The sequence below is a fragment of the Myxine glutinosa genome, chromosome 5, assembly GCF_964187855.1.
Source record: "Myxine glutinosa chromosome 5, kmMyxGlut1.1, whole genome shotgun sequence".
NCBI classification, from domain to species: domain Eukaryota; kingdom Metazoa; phylum Chordata; class Myxini; order Myxiniformes; family Myxinidae; genus Myxine; species Myxine glutinosa.
The window spans coordinates 81,958,602-81,984,722 of NC_136265.1; the positions used below are offsets into that span (position 1 = coordinate 81,958,602).

General features: G+C 48.0%; 1 protein-coding gene across 1 annotated transcript; it reads right to left on the reverse strand.

The window, feature by feature from the left end:
- Window positions 1-508: 508 nt before the first annotated feature.
- On the reverse strand, window positions 509-25,088 carry LOC137428090 (uncharacterized). The gene is made up of 6 exons (XM_078777363.1): window positions 24,530-25,088; window positions 22,057-22,119; window positions 21,817-21,957; window positions 19,515-20,888; window positions 893-1,035; window positions 509-619 (listed from the first exon to the last, which is right to left on the reverse strand). Exons 1-6 carry the CDS (start codon window positions 24,678-24,680, stop codon window positions 509-511), a joined length of 1,983 nt encoding a protein of 660 aa, XP_078633489.1. The 5' UTR covers window positions 24,681-25,088.
- Window positions 25,089-26,121: the final 1,033 nt, after the last annotated feature.

Consider the following 26,121-nt stretch of genomic DNA (forward strand, 5'->3'; position numbering starts at 1 on the left):
TTTGGGAACACCTCGAATTTATTCGGAGCTCACACAAAACACAAAGGAACCATTGTAATCAGAGTGTGAAGAGGAAGAACATGTGAGAGACCAAGGCACAACTGAGCACACGTGGAACAGCGTCAGATGACGTCACGTCCTGGACAGTAAAACAACAACAACCAATACTGGTGTGGCCATTTTCCTTCCTTGAAAAAAAAAAAACAGCTTCTCTTTGCCAACTTACATTTTTCGCTGACTAGTACAAGTCAACATGCTCATACGATATATCAAGACAGAAGAAATGCAAAATATTGGGAACAAACACCAACAAAATTAAGTGAAAGTATTAAACACTGCATTGCTGGGACATGACAAAAAAATGGTAAACCAGAACAGTATTTGTACATGTGTCTGATGGGAGTAAACTGACAATGCCAGGCTAAACGGAAAGATGCTATCACGAGATAGATTCTTCTCAGACGCATGGGGATTATTCTGGCCCATTGGTTGACACATGTGCAACTGCTCATCCATAAAGAACGTAGTCATCCAAGTGTTTGGAGAGTGAACGCAGATGTCCTGATCTCCTCATAGGAGGTGACCAGGTTGCTGTGCTTTCATCACCATGGCGTTGAACCTGGGAATCATAGGGGTGATCAAACATAGAGGGCAGAACAGCTGGAGGGGGACGTGGCGGCAGAACACGTTCAGCTGGAGGGGGACGTGGTGGCAGAACACGTTCAGCTGGAGTTGAGAGAATGGAACGTCCATGAGTTGGATCGGGGAGAGCAAAAAGTCGCCCCTCCGAGTTGCCTTCATCACAGAGAGAATCATCACAGGAACCTTTGTGAGGATGTGTGATGGCAGGTGTGGTCCACGTGGGTACCTTGTAACACTCAGATTTTCATACATGGTACATTGAGCGTCGGATTTGAGAGCCAGCAAGCTTGTGGATATCACACCAGTTGCAATCCAGAGATACAACGAGGTAAGGATCCCATGCGCGAGACTTGGATCCATCTGAGTGCAAGTACACCAGGTCTCCAGCATGAACTGTCAGAGTGGCAGAACCACAGTGGCAATGATTTTCAGAATCATTGGAATCTCCCGCGATGAAGTCAACTCCGAGGGCCTTTCACTCACTCACCGCAGGCAGGTAGGTGGTCTTTCTGTCTTCTACCGACCCCTCTCCGGCCTTGCTCCCCCAGCTCTCTGTGCTCTGTCCCCCAAATATTCCTACAGGTCGCACAAGATCTGCCAGCAACCCTCTGATGGTTAAACTGCCGAAATCTCGGCTCTCTGCTCACCTTCACTCTTTCATTCCTCTTTTCTCCCGCCTCTGGAACAAACTCCCACACTCACTTCAATCCCACTCCTCCCTCCAGGTCTTTAAAACAGCTGTTCACCACCATCTCTTATCTTTCCCCATCCAAAACCTTGATCTTTTCTACCCCCACTAATTCACCCCAGATCCACCTTGTTTGAAATTCCAACTTCTTTCCTGGAAGTCCTGGCAGTGTCCATATGTCTTATACCTCTCCCACCCCTCTTCCCATGCCTCCCCCCCCAAAGCCCTCTCCCTCCCACATTTCTCTCGATGTCTCCATGTCTCTTGGTCCCTGCTCTCAAATGTTGTTTGTGTCCTTCCCCCTCTCTCCCCATCTTGTCTACCGCTCCCGATGTTATTTGTTTTATGTGTCGGTTTGTCTTTCTGTGTGATTAATGTTCGCTCTTTCACAAGCCTCGATCTTGTATTCAACAAAAAAAGAAAAAGAAAAAAAAAACCGGTTTACTGATGAGGACTAAGACTTCTCCACATAAGTGTGGTTCTTGGAACGTTGGGCAGGCTGCTCTCAGATAAGGTTCTGATCCAAGATCAGAATCTGATGATTGGTGAACTGGTCACATCGAGTCAACATTTCCCATGCAGACAAATTGCGAGATATGATATGATATGTGTGTTTAATTGGGCAGTAGCCATGGAAACAGTTTAGGTCATGCATGTACAGCAGATGCGTCACCTTTGTAAGTTCTTTGGTCATTTTTATTTTGGACGTTAGATTGTATCCGTGTCCTTGTTCATTGATAAATTTACTCAGTGGGTCCAGAGCCAGATAAAACAGGAGGGGGAAAAGGCTGTCTGTCACCTTGTAAGATACCACGTCGTATCTTCACCCCTGGGATCCCAATTTTTCCTTCCAAGTGAGGTATTATCAGTGTTGTATTCCACGGCGTCATTGCTTTCTCTATCAGTGTGACTATTTGGGGGTTAACTTTATATACTTGCATGCATTTTATAATCCATGAATGTGGGACAGTGGGACACTATCAAAGGGTTTTTGTAATCTATCCAGGTTGTGGGTAAGTTGGTTTGTCGAAGCTTGCAGTTTTCGAGTCTGGTCTTGTTAAATAATCTATCTGTCGTTCTGTCGTTCCACAAATTTTCTGTCGTTCCACAGCATTCTCTCTTACATCCTTTCTGTTCTGTGTTTAAAGCTCCTTGCTGAGTGAGGTGTTCGGCCCTTGCTGAGTGAGGTGTTCGTAAATTTCATCGGTAATCCCGTTAAAGGTTTGTCTGCTTAAGCATGTTATTGGTCTTTACTTGTGGGGTAGATGGGCTTCATTACATTTTGGGATGAGAACACTGTTGCCTTCTGTGAACCATTGATCCGTTAGCTGTTCCCCTTTGATGAGTTTGTTAAATACTTGAGTGTAGCGAGGGTGGAGAGCATACAGTTGTTTATACCAAAAGTTTGTTATCCCATGTGGCCCAGGGATTTTGAAGTTTGCCATCTTTGCAAATTGTTGTCTAATCATTTCTGCATCAATTATTACTTGGGGCAACCTCGAGATGTTGTTTCTTCTCTTCCAGGTTTCGGATCCATTGTGCTTCCTTGCAGTGTTCTCTCTCGTCTTCATATATCCCTTTCCAGAAGTTTTCAAGATCCTCTTTTTTAGGGGACTTGCTACATTTTGTTTCTGTTTCCCTAGTTCTCTGTGGAACTTCTTCTGGTTGTTTTCAAACTGTTCATTTTGCTTTCCTCTGTTGTTGGCCTCATCATAGTTTTTTCCCCTGCTATCTGTTGTATTTGGAGCTTATTATGGGCAGCTAATGGTTCTAACACATTGTTTTCTATGTTGTATTTATTTTTTATTTGTCTGATTCGTTTATTGAGCTTTGGACTTCTGTTTCCCTTCTTGAATTGTTCTATTTGTCCCGTTTCCTTCCTCAGTCGGTCTGTCTGCTTCTCCAGTTTTTGTTTCCATGGTGGTGTTTTTTTTTGGTTTTTTTGGTATACAAGATCGAGGCTCGTGAAAGAGCGAACATTAATTACACAGAAAGACAAACAGACACATAAAACAAATAACATCGGGAGCGGTAGACAAGATGGGGAGAGAGGGGGCAGGACACAAACACAACATTTGAGAGCAGGGACCGAGAGACATGGAGACATCGAGAGATCTGTGGGAGGGAGAGGGCTTTGGCGGGGAGGCATGTGAAGGGGGGGGGGGGGGGTGGGGATTTCTGTTCAGATTATCAGATATATCTTTTTTGCATTGTTTGCCAGTTATTTTCTCTTGCACATACAGTGCTGCTGAATTGGCTGATTTGGGGAGATTACGTGACTACTTGGTTTATTCTCTTCACTTGTATCTTCAATTGCTTGTTGTTTTTTATTCGGTGGAGTTGCCGTGTTTGCCTGGGTGATATTAGTCCGATTTCCTCTATTTTATTAGCCAACTCCTCTTCAAGCCTGTGCTGTTTGTCAACCTCCTTTTCCTCTTCTTCATTCTGATGTTGTCCATTATTGTCCTCCTCATTGTGACCTATCTTTGTTGCTCTTATTTGTTCCCCTCGCCAGAGGAGAGGGAATTGCATTTGAGTCCGTTTGTCTATTTGTTTGTTTGTCCGCACAGAATAAATATTATTTTCTCTGCAACTGCTGGTCCGATTGACAGGAAATTTTCATGATAGGTGCACCTCCTCCTGGAGAATTTTCAAAATGTTAATTATGACGTCATAGGTCACGTGGTGTCGGCACCATCTTGGAAAAACCGAAAACCTTTGCACCTCTATATCTTCGAAAGCACTGCATAGAAAAAAATGAGACATGGCTCATTGTAAGGAACTCTCCGTGGGAAATAACATATGTTAATGATGATGTCATAGTTTCCTCCATTATGACGTCATAATTCGACAAGTACAAAACTTCACCCGATCAAGATAAAATTTCTTCAGTATCATCGAGTGATCAAATGGTGAAGAAAAAAATAATAATAACATCATCATTACCTCCACCACCAAAGATGGATGGAGGTTATGTTTTCACCACTGTCTGTCTGATTGTCTGTCCGTTTGTGAACAAAATATCTCAAAAAGTTGTGGACAGATTTGGACAAAATTTGGCAGAGATGTCGCGTATGTGACACCGACGAAATGATTAGATTTTGGTGAAGATCCGGATTCGGATCCGGCTACAAGAATATTTTAAGTGATTCTTCACCATAGGGAGATAGGGCCAAAAAACGATCCATCGCGGTATATCTCAAAAGGTTATGGATGGATTTGGACGAAACTTGTTGGACAGGTTGTGTGTGTGACAAGGAAGAATCGATTCAATTTTGGTGAAGATACAGATCCAGCTAGTAAAAAATTTTAAGTGATTCTTCACCATTGAGTGATATGGCCAACCAGGTGGAGGTATGCTCTCCACTAAGTGCCGTTCTACTTGGTCATGTGGTTTGGCCGCTGTATTTGTTTCAACACAAGAGCCTTAAAAACCACTAAAAACACGTCCTGGCAAGGGTCTGCAATCTCTGATTGCTCTTTCTTGTTTTGTTTGCAAAGGCGCTATTTGAGCTGAGGAAGTAACCTAGAGTTATTATTCCTCTAGGTGTTGCTGCAACATTTGCTATTGTCAATCTTTGATCTGATTGTGGAGATTCCAATTGTGTTTCCTGATTCAATTCGCCAATCTGTTGCCCAATCACTGTCTCTGTTATTATAACCAAATTTGAAATTCCATTTGCTTCAGCTCTCCTCTCTCTCTGTTCTATTTCCTGCTCAACACCAGTATTTTTTATTTTTTTTTATTTTAAAGTTCTGACGGTTGCTCCCTTTCTTTGGGAGTTCGCACTCTGGAAATCTCATCCCATATGTATGTCCCCTCATTCCATTTTGATGTTGGTGGGAGTTTGCCATATAGAGGTGACCATTTATTTCTTATTGCCTTGTCAGTTTGTTCATCTCTTATCTTGAGTTCCTCCTCTGTCAATATTTTCTGATGGATGAAATTGTTTTTCTTGAATTTAGTGTCGCCCGATTATAATTAACTTTATCAGGGCACATTCTTCGGAATAGCTGTTCCTGGGTGTTCACACATTCCTTTCTCACTACTTTTCGTTCTCACGACTTTAGGTAGTAGGTTGTAGGCAGCAACCGCCCAGGGTAGTACTACCATCCTGACTTAGGAGCGTTAAAATGGTGCCCGGAACCATCTTACACTCTCCGTGTCAGGATTGCTGGTCTTACTTTCTGTCTCACTCAAACTATAGCAACCGGCCTAGCTTCAATCTCTCTTTCTCACAAACAAACATCATACATTTTTTTTCCTCTTTTATTTGATGCCTGGCCTCGATGAGGGCTATCTAGTCCGTACCTGGAACCTACAACATTAAAAAACTAGAGGTTCCAGGGAACCTGAACTCAACCGGTCTATATCAATATGGTTAGAATATGCATAATAGAACCACAAACTATGGAGTTTATATGTGCTAAAAACGTATGACAAAAATTGATTTTCAACATGGCCACCCTGCCACGCCCATTTATGGGCGTGCTACGCCCAAATGCAATCCCAAACTAGTTTATGTCTTAAAGATGCTGCATAACACGTTTCATCAAATTTAATCAATATTTGTGACTTTTCGAGCGTACACGTCAAATTGTTTACAGACGACAGACGACGGACACTGGGTGTCGACAAAAACTCAGCTGGACATAGTCCAGTTGAGTTAAAAATTGCCCACAATTTTTTTTCTTCTTGTATACAAGATCGAGGCTCGTGAAGGAGCTAACATTAATCACACAAAAAGTCAAACCGACACAAACCGACACCTAAAACACAAAATAAGGGGAGCGGTAGACAAGATGGTGTTACGGGGTCCTCCCCTTACCTCTGGTCTCGGTAGACCTCCGAACCCCGAGAGGGTCCCCGGCAGAAAGATGTGTTATCCTTGGTTGAAATCAAGCAAATAATGAAACCCACAATGGAACCAGCGAAGGAAACAGTCAAATCAATAATGCAACCACACCAGGTTATGAACAAACAATAATATATTAGAAATCACACAAAAAGAGCCATACAGCAATGGGGGCAATCACCCCTACTATCAAATCTTACGATGGTAACCTTACCAAGCCCCTTAACCCCAAACTCACGGCACCTCCACAATGTCTCTGCACCCCTCCAAGGCGAAGTCCCAATGTCTCTGTGCGCTCCCGCGATCGGGGAGTCAAGGCCCGATCAAAGTCAATTGAGGCGTAGGTGATCGAGGCGACTCCGAGGTCATGTTGTTCAGCACCCAGCAATACAGCGGTGGAAAGGAACCTCACAAAGACGCGCTCCGACGTACATGTTTGCGGTTCAATCCGCGAGCCTCCGTATAATTCTCAAGTGCCCTTTCTTGCACAGCCGTCACCGGCAAACCACCGGGGAATAATGCCCAGCCGACACGACCAAAACCGGTTCACTGCAGGTTGCTCACGTGGCGAAGATGGCGGACGGCTTTCACTCGAACCCGAGCTTTGAGGCCAGGATCCTCCGGAACCACAATGAGGATACCCGACGACACAGGCTCCACGCACTACGGTGATATCTCTTATCGCCCGAACTTCCCTTCAAGGACGAAAAGTTCACTCGCACTGTACGTCGATCGCTCGGTCCGGAGCTTCAACAATCACATCTCTTCACGATCTCCTACCGCCTCTTCTTCCTCGCTCCACCTCTTCCGGACACGATCCGGATTTTCGGCCACATTTTTACCAGGAGCGCTTTTAAATATTTTAACTATAATAACCCTTTCCCTTCAACCACAATCACCAGAATACTTAGAACCAACAACAATAATCATAACAACAATCATTAGGGCCGAATCCTTAACAATGGGGAGCGAGGAGGAAGGACACAAACACAACATTTGAGAGCAGGGACATCGAGAGAACTGTGAGAGGGAGAGGGCTTGGGGGGAGGTGGGAGAGGTATAAAGCATATGGACACTGCAAGGACTTCCAGGAAAGAAGTTGGAATTTCGAAAAAGTGTATCTGGGGTGAATTAGTGGGGGGAGAAAAGATCAAGGTTTTGCATGGGGGAAGATAAGAGATGGTGGTGAACAGCTGTTTTAAAGACCTGGAGGGGGGGTGGGATTGAAGGGAGTGGGGGAGTTTGTTCCAGAGGTGGGAGAAAAGGGGAATGAAAGAGTGAAGGTGAGCAGAGAGCCTATATTTCACCAGAAGAGGGTTGCTGGCAGATATTGTGTGACATGTAGGAATATTTAGGGGACAGAGCACAGATCTATTTTAAGATCTATAAGATCTATTTTCTTTTTTTGTCCAGTTTTTCATCTACATTTAAATTCTCTCTTCTTCGGTCATCCGATTCATGTCTTCAAATGCTTGCAGTCTTGATTTGTTTGTTATTTCCTTTATTCTTTCCTGAGTGAAATTTTTTTCTTAATTTGTGCTCCTGCATTGAATTTCCCGATTAGAATCTTTCCACCTTGGCTTCCAGCTTTGTTTGTTTCAACTGGTTCAAGAATCTTTCTCCTTCAGAGTTAATACCCCATGTTTCATGAAAGTCACCCTGGAGGGCGACTCCCTTCTCCTCTGAGCTCCAGCTCTGTTCATTTAATCTTCTTCAATTTGTGTGGAACCCAATAGTTGTTGGTTGTGGAACAGATGACACCTTTTTAGCTTCTAGTTTTGGTGTAGAGTTAATGGCAATGTTTTTGGAATGGCCACTCCCAAGTGTTTGCAACTTTATGCCCTTTCCTGTAACTTTATGGCTTCCTTCTCACCTGTGTGAATTTCTCCACCTCTTTTCATTGATGAGGAATTTGCTAAATCTTTTGTGCATAACTTACAGAACATTTACTTTTGAGGCCCCTCTCACCTCTCCAGCGTGTACTTTTTGATGTTTATATAAATATTGTTACAGATACGACTTTGATGGTATGGTGGGCCGAGCGGGATGGCCGCCGTATCCGTACAAGTTACCCGATTGTGCCCGAACGTTGACTAGCCGCGCTATGCTGGCTCAATAAGAAAAAGAAGACACCCGGCTGGATTACAATCACACAATACGACACCAACGTTTCGATTCTCAAGTATATTCGTACGGAAAAAGGTTAGATTACAGGGGCTAGAGGTATATTACAGGAAGACAGGCACTTAGACACACTCTTATATTAACCCCGGACAGACGACAGACACACGGGACAAAATGCTGACTCACACGGGGGTTGATGAAAAGGAAAGGCAGGTCGCGATGGCTCAAGGTGCACTCTTGGCTCAAGGCAGAATCGACTCGGTCCGGTCCAGAGATGCGGGGAGGTATCGTCGCGCTGGGGGTGGCGGTGGCTTCTCTCTCCAGTCTCCAAGCTGAGGCGCATCTGACGTCACGTCCGGCAAGCGGCTGCGTATATCCGGCGGGGAGTGACACGCCCTCGGCTCGTTAGCTCCGCCTCGTGGAATCGGCACGTTGCTTCTCATTGGGTGCGTGCGGGGGGGGGTTACTGGCTCCGCCCCTGACGAGGAGCTGACAGCCAGCCCCTTCGGGGTAACCCCGTGGAGCGCATGGTCTGGAGCTAATCGAGCCGGTGTGAGGACGCATCCTCCCCCGCTCCGCCGCCATCTCCTCTGTTGTTGTTGTAATTGTTGTTGTAGTTGTTGTTATTGTTGTTGTTTGGGGAAGAAGATGGGAGGAGGTATGGGAAAGGTCCTAAACTCACTACTGATGCCATATAATCACATTCTGGTGCAACGAAGAGTCATAATTAATGGAGACGAGGCCTTAACTGACATAGAATAAGAATAACTAGGAAGATGTCCGAAAGTTGTCTACGTGTGGTGCGGTGGACCTGGGCACGACATTTAATGGGGGAATAAGGGGAAGGTCGGCTCTACTGATTGTTATTTACATGCAATGGGACTAGGGAATGGGGGACTGGGGAAAGTTGGGGAGTATTGGAGAAAATAGGGGAATATTTACAAGCGGATATGGAGGCCAAATTCCATATTCGCAACATTGCACCCTTCTCTACCCTCGGGGCGTCCCGACCCGATAAATTTTTACCTACTTTAGTGTGGCACGCAATGTAGTTCCCTCTACTATTAACTCTACCCTGAGTGCGACAGTTTTACAGATATTCACAAATGAGTAAATATGTCCCCCTGCGACGTTGCACCCTTCTCCTCACAGAAACACACCCACAGGATAACCGAATCCGGAAAGAATTCTCAAACTAAACATACAGCCGGTAGGGAGCATTATTTACACGACTACGCTGCTATTTACACTACGATCCAGGACCTGTTTTTTTTTGGAGGAACACATGCAGATGTTATGCATAGAGAGAGCGCGCTTGCCAACATCGATACACCAACCCACGAGTGCTCTGTGGCCGACGGCCTTTAATAACGTGCAGAGCACCCTTCCCGAGCATCAACAGCACCACCCCACCACCAATCGGTGCAGTCACCATTGTTCATTGGAATAAAAATAAATTCGACAACCCCTAACCCTGCAGGTGTCTCTTGCTCTTCTTGTGGTGCACTTGGTGGTGTTAACTATTAGTGGTTCACCTGTATGGCATAGGTGCCACGTTGACCCATAGGTCCATCCCCGGGTGGTGCTTGGCCGCAAACGAACTGCGGTCCCTTGTGGGTGGCCACAAACATTGCGGTCCATATGGTGTATCGATCCCGGCAGCAAACAGCGAAAGTGCAGGCCCACAACTGCGCAGCCAGCACCTCTCTCTCCTCTCTCTCTACCCCAAAGCCAGATCCTCGGAGGTGGGAGACAAAAGAAGCAGACAAGTGAGTAAGGTGGTAAGGGCGCAAAAGTGCACGCAATGTAAGGTGATGCACACTGGGGGCACATGGGAACCAGGTGAGACAGGTACGTTCCTATCGTACGCCCCCCCCCCCCACCAGGTAACCTACATGGCCCCTCCCTTACCCCTTACTGTATCCACAAAACACAACACTACCCATAAACATCTACTTTACAAATCAACAAACATCCCTACTGTCTTCCCCGTTCCTCCCATAAACCAAATTCGTCTTCTCTCCCTCCTAACCAATCAAATTTGCCATTTTCAACTCTCATCAAAATTTGCCATCTCCAACTCAACATCATAATTTGCCATTACCAATTCATCATCAGTCCCTCCTAGGGAGGGAGAGATGGAATCACCCCAATGTCTCATCCACGTCGTGATGCGTCTCACAAATCCAACAGCAATTCTCATTTCTGCAACACACACAAAGAAAACACAGGTGTGGAGTCATCATCATCACCACAGGTAAGTGGCTGCGTATGGTGCGACAGGTTCTTCAATCCTAACTATTTCCTAAATGACTTTAACAACTTTACACTACCCGGGGTCTTTCTCCGGCCAAACCATTGGCCCTCTTACACTATGGGTTCTAAAAACCAATTCCCATTGGCCAAACTGTGGTGCTCTTCAATTTGGGGTCTCACTCCCCCGATTCATCTCCCGGTGCCCTCGTACAATTTCTGGGCTGCGACGTGTACCTCTCCCAGTGGGTCTACCCACCTGCACACCTCCACCACTGCAGTTGCCTCCGAGCTTACCTGCTCCTTACCCTAACCTAACTACCAGGGGAAGGCCCTCTGGCTCTCTCCCCACTCCGTGCCCTCTCTGGCACTGGGCTGCCCGATCCACACCCGGGATCCTCAGGCACCCACTCACAACTACCGGCTCCCAGAGCCCACCTGCGGCCTCACCTGGCCGACATCCTCACAGTGGTGGAGTGCCCAACCAACTACACACACTAACAGGCTACACGCCCAGCCATTTCCACAACACTAATGCACCCATTCACAACACCATTCTGCAACCGCACCACAAATGCCAATATCCAACCACAATTTACCTGCACCCTCTACCTAACACTTACACTACCCGCCCCGGGTGCTCGTGAAAGGGTTCCACTCTTCCCCCATCCACACCTTCGCACCATGCACACCACTCCGTACCACTTACTCCAACTCTCTCCACACACCTGTACTTGCACACCTGTGCTCTCACACTTGGTGCCACCTGCACCCTTCTCTCCCCAAGCGCATTCGCGCTGATCCACAACACTCACTACTCATACACTGCTCCACACACCTGTCCAGTTGCACACCTGTGCAATCACACCTGTTCAATTCTTACAAACACGGCATCATCTCAGCTAACTACTCCCTTCTGAAACTTGCGCTTCCCAGTCGTCCCTTTAAACTATTGCGCTCCCTCGTCATTATCATCCATGCTAATCTACCTGCGTCCCCACTACAGGTATCAGTCACTAACTAATCTTAACGTTACCTAATGTCATCTTCTAGATCCCTACACACAATATAACCTAACCCACCCGGGCTAGTTTCCACTGCCATACACCCCATAAGCTATTGCTCCTTTGCCCCCACACATGGGAAAGGTGGCAGGGATGCCACCCTCTCCCACCGGGCCTATCGCTCCTCAATCCCCCAGTCCTCTGGCACTAATAAGCCCCCCTTATTCAGAGGTACTGGGTCCCGCCTCGGCATCTAAAGCCGAGGCGATCCACGGGGGCGCCTGCTCGCCGGTGTAAGGTCTTATCCGGTCGGCGTGGACGATCCGAGGGAGGGCTCGTGGCCCCATTTTGATCTTAAAGACCACGTCACAGATTTGCGACAGGACGACTCCTGGGCCTTGCCAGGGGGAGGTGAGTTTTGGGCACCTTCCCTTCCGCCTCCGGGGATTAAAGAACCAAATCTTCATCCCCGGAGCGTATTGACTCCCCTGGCTCCGGTCGTCGTACCTGCGCTTCATCTTTTCCCCCGCCAGATGGAGTTGGCGGCGGGCGAAGGCATGGACTAGCTCCATGCCTTCCTCTAGGTGACGTGCGTACCCCTCCCTCGGCGGGTTAACCACTGTGTCTGGCACGGGACCGCATAGCAAGTCGGCGGGAGCCCGTAACTCCCGCCCATACATAAGCAACGCTGGACTGCATGCGGTGGCCCCGTGCTGGCTGGTTCGGTAGGCCATGAGCAAGTAAGGGAGATGTTCGTCCCAGTCATCCTGACGGGTGGTGGTGAACAGTGCCAGTTGTTGGATTAGAGTTCGATTGAATCTTTCCACCATCCCGTCAGATTGAGGTCTTAAAGGCGTTGTTCTGGTTTTCCGAATTGACAGGAGACTGCACACATCTTTTAGCAATTTGCTCTCAAAATTTCGTCCCTGGTCGGTGTGCAACTCCTGTGGAATCCCATGCCGGCACACAAATCCTTCCACGAAGGCCTGCGCTACCACCCCTGCTTCTTGGTTGGGGAGGGCGTAGGCCTCCGGCCACTTGGTGAAATAGTCCATTACAACGAGGATATACTTATTACCTTGGCGGGTGCGGGGCAGCGGTCCTAGAATATCCATAGCCACCCGCTCAAGGGGGGCCCCCACCTGATGTAATTGAAGGGGGGCCCTCATCCTCCGTGCTGGTCCCTTTTTGGCAGAACAGGCGTCGCATCTCCGACACCAGTCCTGTATGTCGCGCCCCATATTCACCCAATAGAACCTCCGGCGGACCCGAGATATTGTCTTTGTCCTGCCCAAATGGCCGCCGGAGCGGGTACCATGCACCTGTTGCAATATGACGTTCTTGAATTTGTCAGGGACTATCACCAGCCAGGAAGTTCGATCAGAGGGAACCTCCACCCACTTGCGATACAAGATGTTGCCTTTCAATTCCAGGGTCTGCCACTGCGCCCAATATGCCTTTGTCTGCGCCCCGAGGGGGGTGACCTCTTCCCCCTTTGGTCTTTGCCCCAATTTGACCCATTGGAACACCGGCCCCAGAACAGGATCCTCCTGCTGGGCCGTGCTCCAAGCCAACTCTCCAAATTCCTCGTCCGCGGTTAGTGGCAAAATTGGCCCTCTCACCCGGGTTGCCCGGACGACGAGAATCGGGGCGGAATCGCCCAATTGCTCCCTCTCCTCGTGTCTCGCACAAAATTTACAGTTTTCCCCCAGACAAGGACGCCGAGAGAGTGCGTCCGCATTACCATGGGCCTTCCCGGCCCTATGGGCCACATCAAAATCGTACTGCTGCAACTTTTCCAACCACCTTGCAATTTGGCCCTCCGGTTCCTTGAACCGAAGGAGCCATTGCAAGGAGGAATGGTCAGTTCTAACCAAAAATTTCCGCCCGTACAAGTACGGGTGGAAATGGTTCATGGCAGCCAGCATAGCCAATAACTCTTTGCGAGTGACGCAATAATTTCTCTCGGGCCTACTTAAGGCCCGACTATAATAACCAATCACTCTCTCCACGCCCTCCTGTGTCTGAGACAAAACTGCGCCCAATCCTTCCTGGCTCGCATCCGTGTCCAGGGTAAATGTCCCGTCACTAGTGGGGTAAGCTAGAAGGGGTGCGGATGTTAGACACCCCTTCAATTTTTGGAAGGCCTCGTGGCACTCCCGTGTCCAATTAAATCGCGTCCCCTTCTCCGTAAGCCGGTGGAGGGGACGGGCCAACTCCGCAAATTTCGCCACAAAGCGCCGGTAGTAGGAGCAGAGGCCCAAAAATCCCCGCACCTCTTTGATGGTACGTGGTGCGGGCCACTCCTCTACCGCTTTAATTTTGTCTGGGTCTGTTTTTACCCCCTCGCGGCCAATCACGTGACCTAGATAGGCCACCTCTCTTGCAAACAAAGTGCACTTACTCGGGTTCAGCTTCAACCCTGCCTGTCTGAGGCACCCGAACACCTGGTCCAAATTAGCTAGTGCCTGGGGGAACATTTGGGCATGTACCAGGACGTCATCCAGGTACACCAGGCATGATTGCCATGGCATGCCGCCTAGTACATGCTCCATCAATCTCTCAAAGGTGGCGGGGGCGTTACACAAACCAAACGGCATCACAGTAAACTGATACAGTCCCTTACCTGTGGAAAATGCCGTTTTCTCCTTCCCTGCCCTATCCATCTCCACCTGCCAATACCCACTCTTGAGGTCCAAAGTTGTGAACCAATTTGAGCCCGCAACGGCATCGAGGGTGTCATCAATCCTTGGCAGGGGATATGAGTCCTTGAGTGTCACGTTGTTTAGCTGGCGATAGTCCACGCAGAACCGCGTGGTCCCATCCTTCTTTTTGACCAGCACAACAGGTGACATCCAAGGACTTCCCGAGGGCTCGATCACACCTGCGTCGAGCATTTTTGCAACCTGCTCGTCAGCTTCCGCCCTCTTGCTCCAAGGGAGCCGTCGGGCGGCCTGACGAATAGGCCGGGCCTCACCGGTGTGGATCTGATGTTTCACCAGGCCCGTACGTCCAATATCCTCGGTGGACAGGGAGAAGAGGTCCAAATGGGACCCAACCAGTTTGTGTAAGGCCTCCCTCTGGGTACCTCCCAACTCTATGCTACTACGATTTACCATCTCGCAAATGGGCTCGGGCCAATTCCTACTTGTTATTGAAGGCTCCCCCCGGGGTCGGCTCGGCTGGACGTTCTCGCCCCTCACTGTCGCGACTTCCTCAACTGGGGTGCAGCCAGCTACCCTCGTGCCCCTTACTATAGTGCGTGGTTCTGTACTCACATTTACTACTCGGACGGCCACTACCGGTCCGTCCGTTTTTACAAGGGTGCGGCCCACGATTAAACCCGGTATGGACTGCGCTGCCACCGGTTCGACCAGGCCGCAGGACTCCTGCCATGTTGGGCGAGCTGCCCACCGGGCCGGCACTATCGCCTCGGCCCTTGGGGGGATGGTCACGGCCTCGGAAGCCTCCAGCTCCGCTCTCTCGGCCGTGCTCACTCCCCCTAACGGCAGCTCTTCTACTCCCACCTGCAGGATCCCCCGGCACAAGTCGATTTTACAACCGCTGGCAGTCAACAGGTCCAACCCTATTAAACATGGGTCGCACACCTCCGCCACCCAAACATCTATCTCCCTCCTTACCGACCCTAACTTGAGGGTCACAGAACCACGCCCTATGATCGGGGCCGTTACCCCGGTAGCAAGCTGCAAACTATAATTTTGCAGGCGCTGGATCTTATCCCAGCCACCTGCACTCGAATCAAGGACCACAGGGCTGATGATCGTGGCGCTAGCTCCTGTGTCCACTACGGCGTCTACCCCCACGCCGGCAATTTTGCATCTAATTGTCAGGCTACCGGTTCCAATTTGGCCACAATAAATGACCTGTCGCGTCAATGAGGGCTCTCCTCCATCCTCTGCTGCCGAACACCGCCCTACGTGCCCGACACCTTCTAGTTTCCCGGGGTCTGGCGGGGGGGTGTCTGGGGTCGGCTAACCCGCTCCCCCCTGGGCGGAGTTGAGGACCTCAACTGCCGGGGATCATCCCGGCGCGCGTTTCGACAGTGCCGCGCCAGGTGACCCAGGCGGTTGCAGGTATAGCACCTCACCTGGTAAGGTGCTTGCCTCCGGAATTCCAAATTCCCCCCCCTGTAGGTCCGAATTGGATTACCCGCTCGTGGTCCACCGCGGGCCACCTCCGGGGCCGCCTGCCATGGTCCAGGTCCTGCCAGGCGCTGGTCCACCAGCCTCCGGACCATGCCCGCCAGGTCAGGACCCACGTCGGGGGCGGGCCCCCTAAGGGGTCCGCCCTCCATCGGGGGTCCCATCTGGCGGACCGCCATTGCGAGACGCTCGCCCCCCCGGGCCAGGGGCCTCGCTGCTTCCCAACGGGCCGCAGCGTCAGCCGCCTGGCTCAGAGTCTGCGGGCGCCACATGGCGAGCTGTTGCCGGAGCTCAATATCCGGGAGGGCCTGGATAAAATGGTCCAGCGCCAGGCTCTCCCGGGAATCCGCTGCCATGCTAGCATGTGCGATCCCCACTGCGCGGCGAATGTCGTGGGCAAGTTCCCCGATGGCTTCCTGGGGCTTGCGCTTTCGCAGCGCGAGCTGAGCTTTAACAAGCTCGCTCTGCTGTTCTATTCCAAATCGATTAATTAGGGCGTCGCGGAGGGCTGGCAGGGTGAGAGCACCCGCTGGTAATGCCGTCAGCACCTCCGCCGCCGCGCCGCGCAATGCGGCCACCAGGTGTACTCCACCTTCGTCCTCACCCCAACCGTTACCCTTACACACACAGTCGAACTGCGCCAGGTACGCGCGTAGATCACTCTTGCCGTCATACGGCGCGAGTGGGACCTTGTGGGACCACCTCGTATGCGAGTCGTTGCCCGCCGGCCGGACCCCGTGCGTCGCCCCTTGCGGGGTCAGCGCGGGGCCGAACCGGCCGGGCCCCCACAGTACATTACCCCCAAGGGGCTCTCGTGCCTCCCCGGTCCCTCCAACAACTACCCCTGTTGGTGTCGATGCATGGGTCACACCTCCGCAACCCGCTACCCATTCCATACCACCACAACCTTGCTCACCCACACCTCGCACCTCTCGTTCCATACCCTCCGGACCAGCCATACACCTCACTCTTGGCCTCTCACGAACATCCGGGTCTATCTCGACCCCCAAGCTTATTAAATCACCTGGCGCATCATACGCACGACCATATTGGTCACCACTTACACCGGGTCCTCTTTCTCTTCGCTTCTCCTCCATCACCTGCGAATCCCTCATCCGGTTAATGAGCACATCATCACGATCCGAACACAGACTTTGGACCAATTCTTTTACTTCCTCCTTTATCTCTTTCTTATCCTCTCTCCGTCGCTTCTTAATTTCGCTCACCCCTTCTTCCACTTCTTCTAATTTTTGCTTCATCTCCTTCATCTCTTCGTGCGCCCCTTTAAGTTCTTCCTCTAACTCCACTTTATTTTTTTCTATGTGCTCCCGCACCTCCCGCTCTTTAACCTCCATTACCTCTACCACCTTGTCCATTTTCCTCGTCAGGTCCTCATGTACCGTCTGGCACTCTTTTTTAATTACCCCTACGTCCTTTTTCATCTCCTTCTGTGTCGATTTTAAACCCTCTATTACCGCTGTGTTCTTCTTTACCTGGTCCCCCAACTCCTTTTGTCCCACTGTCAGTTGTTCTACTCCCAGCGTCAACTCCTCTATACCACCTTGCAATTTTACAGTCCCCTTTCTCACCTCTTTCTCCATGCGCTCCTTACAGTGCCTCACCTCCTCGCGCACTCCTCCGACCTCCTCACTCACTCCTCTTCTGATCTCCTCTCCCATCACTTGCATCTCCTGCCCAGATGCCACCCTCATCTGCTCCATTTCCTCCCTGTGAGCATCCAGTTTGGTTTCTACCCCCATTCTGACCCCCTCTATCTGCTGCCCCATTTGGTTAACTTCCCTTTCCGCTTGGTCCCTCATGTCCCTCAATTTGCCTTCCATGGTGTTTTCTAACCCCTCTAACCCTTTTTGCATCCCTTCCATTTGATTCTCTTGAGCGGCCATTCTGTTTTCTACCCCCGTTAACCCATGTTTCACTCCCTCTATCTGATTCTCTTGAGCGGCCATTCTGTTTTCTACCCCCATTAACCCATTTCTCACCTCTTTTATCCCGTTGTCTAACCCCTCAAAATTATTGTCTAACCTCCCAAATTTCTTGTCTAACTCCTCAAAATTATTGTCTAACCTCCCAAATTTCTTGTCTAACTCCTCAAAATTATTGTCTAACCCCTCACTGGTACCCCTCGCTTCGTCCCTCATTACCCCCATTTGGTTCTCCAATCGCTCACCCTGAGCATCCATCCGGTTCCCCATTTGTCCCATACTGCTTTTCAAACCTCTAATTTGGTCTCCCAATTGCTCACCCATTTGTTCCATAAGGGCCCTCATTTGCAACATAAAAAGGTTCGGATCCACCAGGGGCGCTGCCACGGTCGCGGGCGTGGACGCCGTGGCCACCTCGTGCGTGACAACGCTATTTTGCGAACCTGCCGCCCTCACTGCTTCGCTCTCCTCTTGTCCCTCAATTTGGTCCTGGATCGACCCTACCTCACTCTCCTTTACCGGACCCCAGCCGTCTTGATCCGCCATAGCGCGACTTGCAAAATTCGAGTTTCGTAAAACAAAACAAATTTCGGCCGCTCCAAATTTTGACCAAATTTTTTTTTTTCCTCTATTCGTTTTTTTTTTTTCAAAATTTGGTCGGGCCTCGAATCCCACTCCTGACACCAATTGTTACAGATACGACTTTGATGGTATGGTGGGCCGAGCGGGATGGCCGCCGTATCCGTACAAGTTACCCGATTGTGCCCGAACGTTGACTAGCCGCGCTATGCTGGCTCAATAAGAAAAAGAAGACACCCGGCTGGATTACAATCACACAATACGACACCAACGTTTCGATTCTCAAGTATATTCGTACGGAAAAAGGTTAGATTACAGGGGCTAGAGGTATATTACAGGAAGACAGGCACTTAGACACACTCTTATATTAACCCCGGACAGACGACAGACACACGGGACAAAATGCTGACTCACACGGGGGTTGATGAAAAGGAAAGGCAGGTCGCGATGGCTCAAGGTGCACTCTTGGCTCAAGGCAGAATCGACTCGGTCCGGTCCAGAGATGCGGGGAGGTATCGTCGCGCTGGGGGTGGCGGTGGCTTCTCTCTCCAGTCTCCAAGCTGAGGCGCATCTGACGTCACGTCCGGCAAGCGGCTGCGTATATCCGGCGGGGAGTGACACGCCCTCGGCTCGTTAGCTCCGCCTCGTGGAATCGGCACGTTGCTTCTCATTGGGTGCGTGCGGGGGGGGGTTACTGGCTCCGCCCCTGACGAGGAGCTGACAGCCAGCCCCTTCGGGGTAACCCCGTGGAGCGCATGGTCTGGAGCTAATCGAGCCGGTGTGAGGACGCATCCTCCCCCGCTCCGCCGCCATCTCCTCTGTTGTTGTTGTAATTGTTGTTGTAGTTGTTGTTATTGTTGTTGTTTGGGGAAGAAGATGGGAGGAGGTATGGGAAAGGTCCTAAACTCACTACTGATGCCATATAATCACATTCTGGTGCAACGAAGAGTCATAATTAATGGAGACGAGGCCTTAACTGACATAGAATAAGAATAACTAGGAAGATGTCCGAAAGTTGTCTACGTGTGGTGCGGTGGACCTGGGCACGACATTTAATGGGGGAATAAGGGGAAGGTCGGCTCTACTGATTGTTATTTACATGCAATGGGACTAGGGAATGGGGGACTGGGGAAAGTTGGGGAGTATTGGAGAAAATAGGGGAATATTTACAAGCGGATATGGAGGCCAAATTCCATATTCGCAACAATATGATGAGCGAGCATACGCATGGCCACACACAGAACACTTGTACGGCTTCTCACCTGTGTGAATTCTTTCATGCAATTTCAATGATGAGGAAGTTATAAAATCCTTATTGCACACAGAACACTTGTGAGGCCTTTCTCCCATGTGTATTTTTTTATGTTTATGTAAACCTGATGAAGAAGTAAACGCTTTGTCACACACAGGACACTTGTATGGCTTCTCGCCCGTGTGAATTCTTTCATGGTTTTTCATTGATGCGTACATTCGAAAATCCTTGCTACACACAGAACACTTGTAAGGCTTCTCACCTTTGTGAATTCCTTCATGTCTTTTCATTGATAAGGAAGTTATAAAATCCTTATTGCAAACAGAGCACCTGTGCGGTCTTCTTCCACTGTGTATTTTTTCATGTTCATATAAATGTGCGGATTGAATGAAAACCTTGCCACAAATAAAACACTTATACGGCTTCTCACCTGTGTGGATTCTTTCATGTGCTTTCATTGACGAGTAAACTTGAAAAACCTTGCTGCATACAGAACACTTGTACGGCTTCTCACCTCTGTGAATTCTTTCATGTATTTTCAATGATGAAGATGTTGGAAAATCCTTATTGCACACAGAACACTTGTGAGGCCTTTCTCCCGTGTGTATTTTTTTATGTTTATGTAAACTTGATGAAGAAGTAAACGCTTTGTCACACACAGGACACTTGTATGGCTTCTCGCCCGTGTGAATTCTTTCATGGTTTTTCATTGATGCGTATCTTCGAAAATCCTTGCTACACACAGAACACTTGTAAGGCTTCTCACCTTTGTGAATTCCTTCATGTCTTTTCATTGATAAGGAAGTTATAAAATCCTTATTGCAAACAGAGCACCTGTGCGGTCTTCTTCCACTGTGTATTTTTTCATGTTCATATAAATTTGAGCATTGACCAAAAACCTTGCCACAAATAAAACACTTGTGCGGCTTCTCACCTCTGTGAATTCTTTCATGTATTTTCAATGATGAAGATGTTGGAAAATCCTTACTGCAAACAGAGCACTCGTGGAATTTATCACGTTTGTCATTTTCTCCACTTTCTGGGTTCAGGATAAGGGAGGAAGTTCTCCCAGAACTCAAAATCTCCACCTCCTTTTCATGTGAAACATCATTATTCAGGGGATTTTCACCTGTGTGAATTCTTTGATGAAGATTTAAAGATGACGAAAGAGTAAATGATTCGTCGCACACAGAACATTTGTATGATCTCCCACTTCCTTTGATATTGTTGAATGTCTCTGTACAACCTTTGCTCCTGCGGTTGTGAGACGCGATGCCAACTTTGTCAGTTTCATCACAAATGGTCCGAGTCATGTGTGGATTGAAAACTTCTGGGTTAAACAACTTGGAACAGTTGGAACAAGAAACCAGTTTCATTTGTTTCTCTGCAAACACAAATCACAAAAAGGAGGCAAAAAACAAATCACAAAATAAAAATTCAAACCATCTTTGAAAAGTATGGGATAATTGACAAATATTTCACACAAATTACACTTGAGGAAACACAAACTACATTATCAAACATTATTCTGGAAAATTTATTCAATCAAAAGTGTGGCTCCATCCAACAAAGGGTTAACACTCGAAACGTCAGCTCCTTGCTTTTCACGGCAGTTACCAACCTTCAATGAACATTCTGTTGAATTCAGAATGATTCGTTCTACCCGTCTGCGGACAAGGAATGATCGTCTCTCTCGGTAGAGGTCCAGCTTCTCCAATTTCCAGAAAAGAGGGATGAAACAACTAAAACAACCAACTCTCGAGGGAGAATAAGAATTCACAGTGCTCTGAAAAAGGTTTTTTTTAACAGCGAGAAGAAGTAAGGGAAGACAAGCCTGATGTAGAATTTATTGTCTCATTGCACTTACCTTTGGAAGCTTACATGCAAAATTAACCCTTTCATGGAGACACCATCGGGAATGGTGATACCAGCAAAGTTGTCAAAAATAAACTTCTTTCAAAATAGCACAAGCTTAATCCAAAAAGTACACATGAGAGTTGGTTGGTTTATCCTTTCAGAGAAGTACTGTAAGTGTTTTGGACTACCTGGAGTAAAACTAATGCTTCAGGTGTGGGAGTATTTTTTGATCTTCTGCAGGTTATCTGTGAGAGATGTAATCACCGTTTTTCATGCAATGGGCTGAAGTATTTTCTGAGGTACCTGAAATTTTTGTGCTGAGGCTGAGGTACATGAAATGTTAAGAAAGGTTTCCAGAGAAAATCAAAACAGCAATCAGGAATGGAATCTAGAATGCGGTCACAGCACAAACCAGTAAAAACCATGTGATGTGTTCATTATGACGTTTGGCTTACCATCAAGCAGCTGAACAGCTTTGCTGGACTCCATGGGAAGAGATTCACGTGGTTCCTCCTTTCCATGTTCATTGCACAAAGCATCTTGGGAAGTCTCGAAATAACTTTGGAAAGTTTCCATCTCCCCCACAAGCGCTTCATCTGCAAAACATTTGACAATTTATTGCTTTCCCCAAGAAGGCATGTGTTGGAACCATCACTGAAGATAATTATTTTTGTTATTGGTGTTGTTCTCCACACCTTTGACAAGTGAGGGGTAATCGTCAATGAACTCGGACTCCACCTTTACTTCCACAATAAAATCTGAAAATAAAAACACCCCATTCAAACTCGACTTTAAACAGTACTTCCAAATTCACGAAAATTCCCAATGCAGTTCTGGACAGCAAGTGTTTACTTTTGGAGAAATGGACAGAATTCAGGAAATCGGTGACTGGAAACGGAAAAGTAAATCTGGCACAGAAATAAAAATCATAAACGAGGCAACTCACAGAAAAAAGGCAAAAATAAAGTAGGCACTAAATTGTCTGATTTATTGATTGTAAACACCATATCAAATAGAAAAAGTCCCATGTGGAATAGAAAGAATCCCACGTGGCAAAGAGACAAGTCCCATATGGCAAAAAGGCAAGTCCCACGCGGCAAAGAGAAAAGTCCCACGTGGCAAAGAGAAAATTCCCACGTGGCAAAGAGAAAATTCCCACGTGGCAAAGAGAAAATTCCCACGTGGCAAAGAGAAAAGTCCCACGTGGCAAAGAGAAAATTCCCACGTGGCAAAGAGAAAATTCCCACGTGGCAAAGAGAAAAGTCCCACGTGGCAAAGAGAAAATTCCCACGTGGCAAAGAGAAAATTCCCACGTGGCAAAGAGAAAATTCCCACGTGGCAAAGAGAAACGTCCCACGCGGCAAAGAGAAAAGTCCCACGTGGCAAAGGGACAATTGTTATGTGGCAAAGGGACAATTCTTACGTGGCAAAGAGAAAAGTCCCACGTGGCAAAGAGAAAATTCCCACGTGGCAAAGAGAAAAGTCCTACGTGGCAAAGAGACAAGTCCCACGTGGCAAATAGACAAGTCCCACGTGGCAAAGAGACAAGTCCCACATCGCAAAGAGACAAGTCCCACATGGCAAAGAGACAAGTCCCACGTGGCAAAGAGACAAGTCCCACGTGGCAAAGAGACAAGTCCCACGTGGCAAAGAGAAAAGTCCCACGTGGCAAAGATTCAAGTCCCACGTGGCAAACAGAAAAGACCCACATGGCAAACAGAAAAGTCCCACGTGGCAAACAGAAAAGTCCCACGTGGCAAACAGAAAAGTCCCACGTGGCAAACAGAAAAGTCCCACGTGGCAAAGATACAAGTCCCACGTGGCAAAGATACAAGTCCCACGTGGCAAAGATACAAGTCCCACGTGGCAAACAGAAAAGTCCCACGTGGCAAAGAGAGAAGTCCCACGTCGCAAAGAGAAAAGTCCCACATGGCAAAGAGAACAGTCCCACGTGGCAAAGAGAAAAGTCCCACGTGGCAAAGAGACAAGTCTCCCATGGCAAAGAGACAAGTCCCACATGGCAAAGAGACAAGTCCCACGTGGGAAAGAGACAAGTCTCACGTGGCAAAGAGACAAGTCCCATGTGGCAAAGAGACAAGTCCCACGTGGCAAAGGGACAAGTCCCACGTGGCAAAGGGACAATTCTTACGTGGCAAAGGGACAATTCTTACGTGGCAAAGGGACAATTCTTACGTGGCAAAGGGACAATTCTTACGTGGCAAAGGGACAATTCTTATGTGGCAAAGGGACAATTCTTACGTGGCAAAGGGACAATTCTTACGTGGCAAAGGGACAATTCTTACGTGGCAAAGGGACAATTCTTACGTGGCAAAGGGACAATTCTTACGTGGCAAAGAGGCATGTCCCACATGGCAAAGAGTCAAGCCTCAAGTGGCAAAGAGAAAACGGTGTCCATGACAAGAACTTCGAATCCATGAAATGAAATGGGATATTTTTCAGATTTTATTTTTTACAAACCTCAGGAATTTTTCAAGATATCAGATTGAAACTTGCACATCATATTTGTACACATGTGTAGTATTTGTGGATGAGATCTTGTCAAAATTAGTCAAAGGTCAGGGTAATTGCCATTCAAAACATGTAAAACACCTATTAGGCATAAATTTGAAAATTTAACAACCAAATTTGTGATGATATTCTAACATGTAAATACTAACAAACATGTAACATTCTATCATGTAACATGCCAAATTTCCCAAATTACCAAATTGCTGTTTCCATGGCAACTAATGCTTATTTGGATTTTGCAAGTATTGTGCTCTGGAAAATATCTTTTTACTTGGCAAAATAAAATAATTTTTTGACAAGTATGTTGATCGCGTGTGTTTGTGTGTGCGTGTACGAAGGAACGATCTTGTACGAAGGAACCCGCTCAGGAGATCGACACGATCTTGTACGGGTGAACCCCTCAGGAGATCGACACGATCTTGTACGAGGGAACCCGATCAGGACATCGACACGATCTTGTACGAAGGAACCCGCTCAGGAGATCGACACGATCTTGTACGAGGGAACCCGATCAGGACATCGACACGATCTTGTACGAGGGAACCCGATCAGGACATCGACACGATCTTGTACGAGTGAACCCTCCCCGTACATGGTGATTCCCCATGTAAATGGATATAAACAGCAAACATCACGTACCGTGTCCGGACTCGTTCTCCGCAGGTCGAGCGATCCTGAACCTGCAGTCCGAGTGAGAATCTTCAGGACCGACCAAGTTCCTTCCATCGGAGAAACTCGAGGATCCCGGAGGGTTCAACCTGTTATCCTCACCGGAGAGATCTCCATTCATGGCGAACAGTACAGTGAAGTAAAGAGTACAGTGTGCTACAATCCCCACTCAACCGATTCCGATACCAGAAAATAATTTATCCATCGATTCCAATCCGCTGATTCGTCAGAAATATTCGGGTGTTGTTTAATTCCAAACCGCAGATTCGCCACAGATGGAGGCTTTCTTTACAAACATTCGGGTTTTGGTTTGAAAAACGAACAAAAATTCCTGATCGAACCCCAACCGAGGAACCACAGCTCGTATTTGAATCTTCAACTATAAAATTGGACAATAAGAGATTTCCGAATGTTCTCCATCAAAATGTTTTCTGCAGTGATTCGTTCATTTTTATCTCACCTGGCACGGAGTACAGGGGTGCTTCTGGGATGATGCGTCATCCGTCAGTCAGTTGCGCCATCATAACGTGCATCAGTCACACAGCCTTAGTCACTCCGTCAGTCAGTCGTCAATCAGCGAGTCACTCCATCAATCAATCCGCGCCAGTCAGTCACTCAGTCAGTTGCCCCGTGTTACGGATTCGTCACTTCCGTTGTTGTGGTTCTCATCCACTGTAAACATTTTTGGTTACATGTACTATTATTGTTTTCAAAAGGTTTATTGTTTATGAACTGTTTTCGATTATTCTTTATTGTTTATGAACTATTATTGTTTATGAACTGTTTTCAAAAGGTGAAAAAGTTCGTGTTTTAAAAGAAACCAGAAACCGGATAAAGAAGAAGAGGAAGGAGGCGGAGCAAGTGAGTTCGAGAAGAAGCCGAGCTGCTTTGAGGTCTTGAGCAAACGCAGGCGAAGGGGGTCACGAGTGAACTTTGGGTTTCCTGGGAAAGGGATTCCTGCGACAGAGTTGTTATCGCTGTGACAGATAAACCTGCGTGTCAGGTTTTGTGGTTGATTCCGATGAGAATCGTTGTTTGAGGGCAGTTACGCCTCGAGAACAGGCCCCGTTGGCCGTTTTTGCCTCGCGTCCGATATTTCATCGCTCCAGGCTTTTCACCTCGCTTCAACCATTTCAATGCATCCAGACGTTAACCTGATTTGCATGTGTAACGTGGATTTTGAGTGGGAATTTGCGGTTCGCCGATAAGACGCATTGGACGTCCATACCCGAAGGTGTGATTTCCCAGTTGCCTCTTTGAGGGTACTTTTGCCCATTTTTGGCAGTGTGACTGTCAACCGAACGGGATTCTGGTCTTGATACGACATCGTTCTGACGAGCACTAGAGTGTGGATCAACTTGGCTTGAAGCCGGGACAGAGACATTGGGGATGTGCTTTTCGCTCACTTGGAGTACAATGAGTTACATTGTACGAAACTGATGGTACCATCATAGGAATGATATATTTGTTGTACAATTGATTACTATTGTTTTTGGGCTGTTGTTCTTGTGTGACCTGAATACAATGCTTATTTGTTGGTAACAATTGGTGTGGTTTCACCA

What these genes read in the sequence shown, in the direction of transcription:
- LOC137428090 (XM_078777363.1), bottom strand. Translation starts at nt 24,680, where the DNA reads ATGAATGGAGATCTCTCCGGTGAGGATAACAGGTTGAACCCTCCGGGA. An exon ending in GGAGAACGAGTCCGGACACG is followed by an intron (nt 22,120 to 24,529) that starts GTACGTGATGTT and finishes TTTTATTTTCAG; the next exon opens with ATTTTATTGTGGAAGTAAAG. An exon ending in TTACCCCTCACTTGTCAAAG is followed by an intron (nt 21,958 to 22,056) that starts GTGTGGAGAACA and finishes AATGTTTTGCAG; the next exon opens with ATGAAGCGCTTGTGGGGGAG.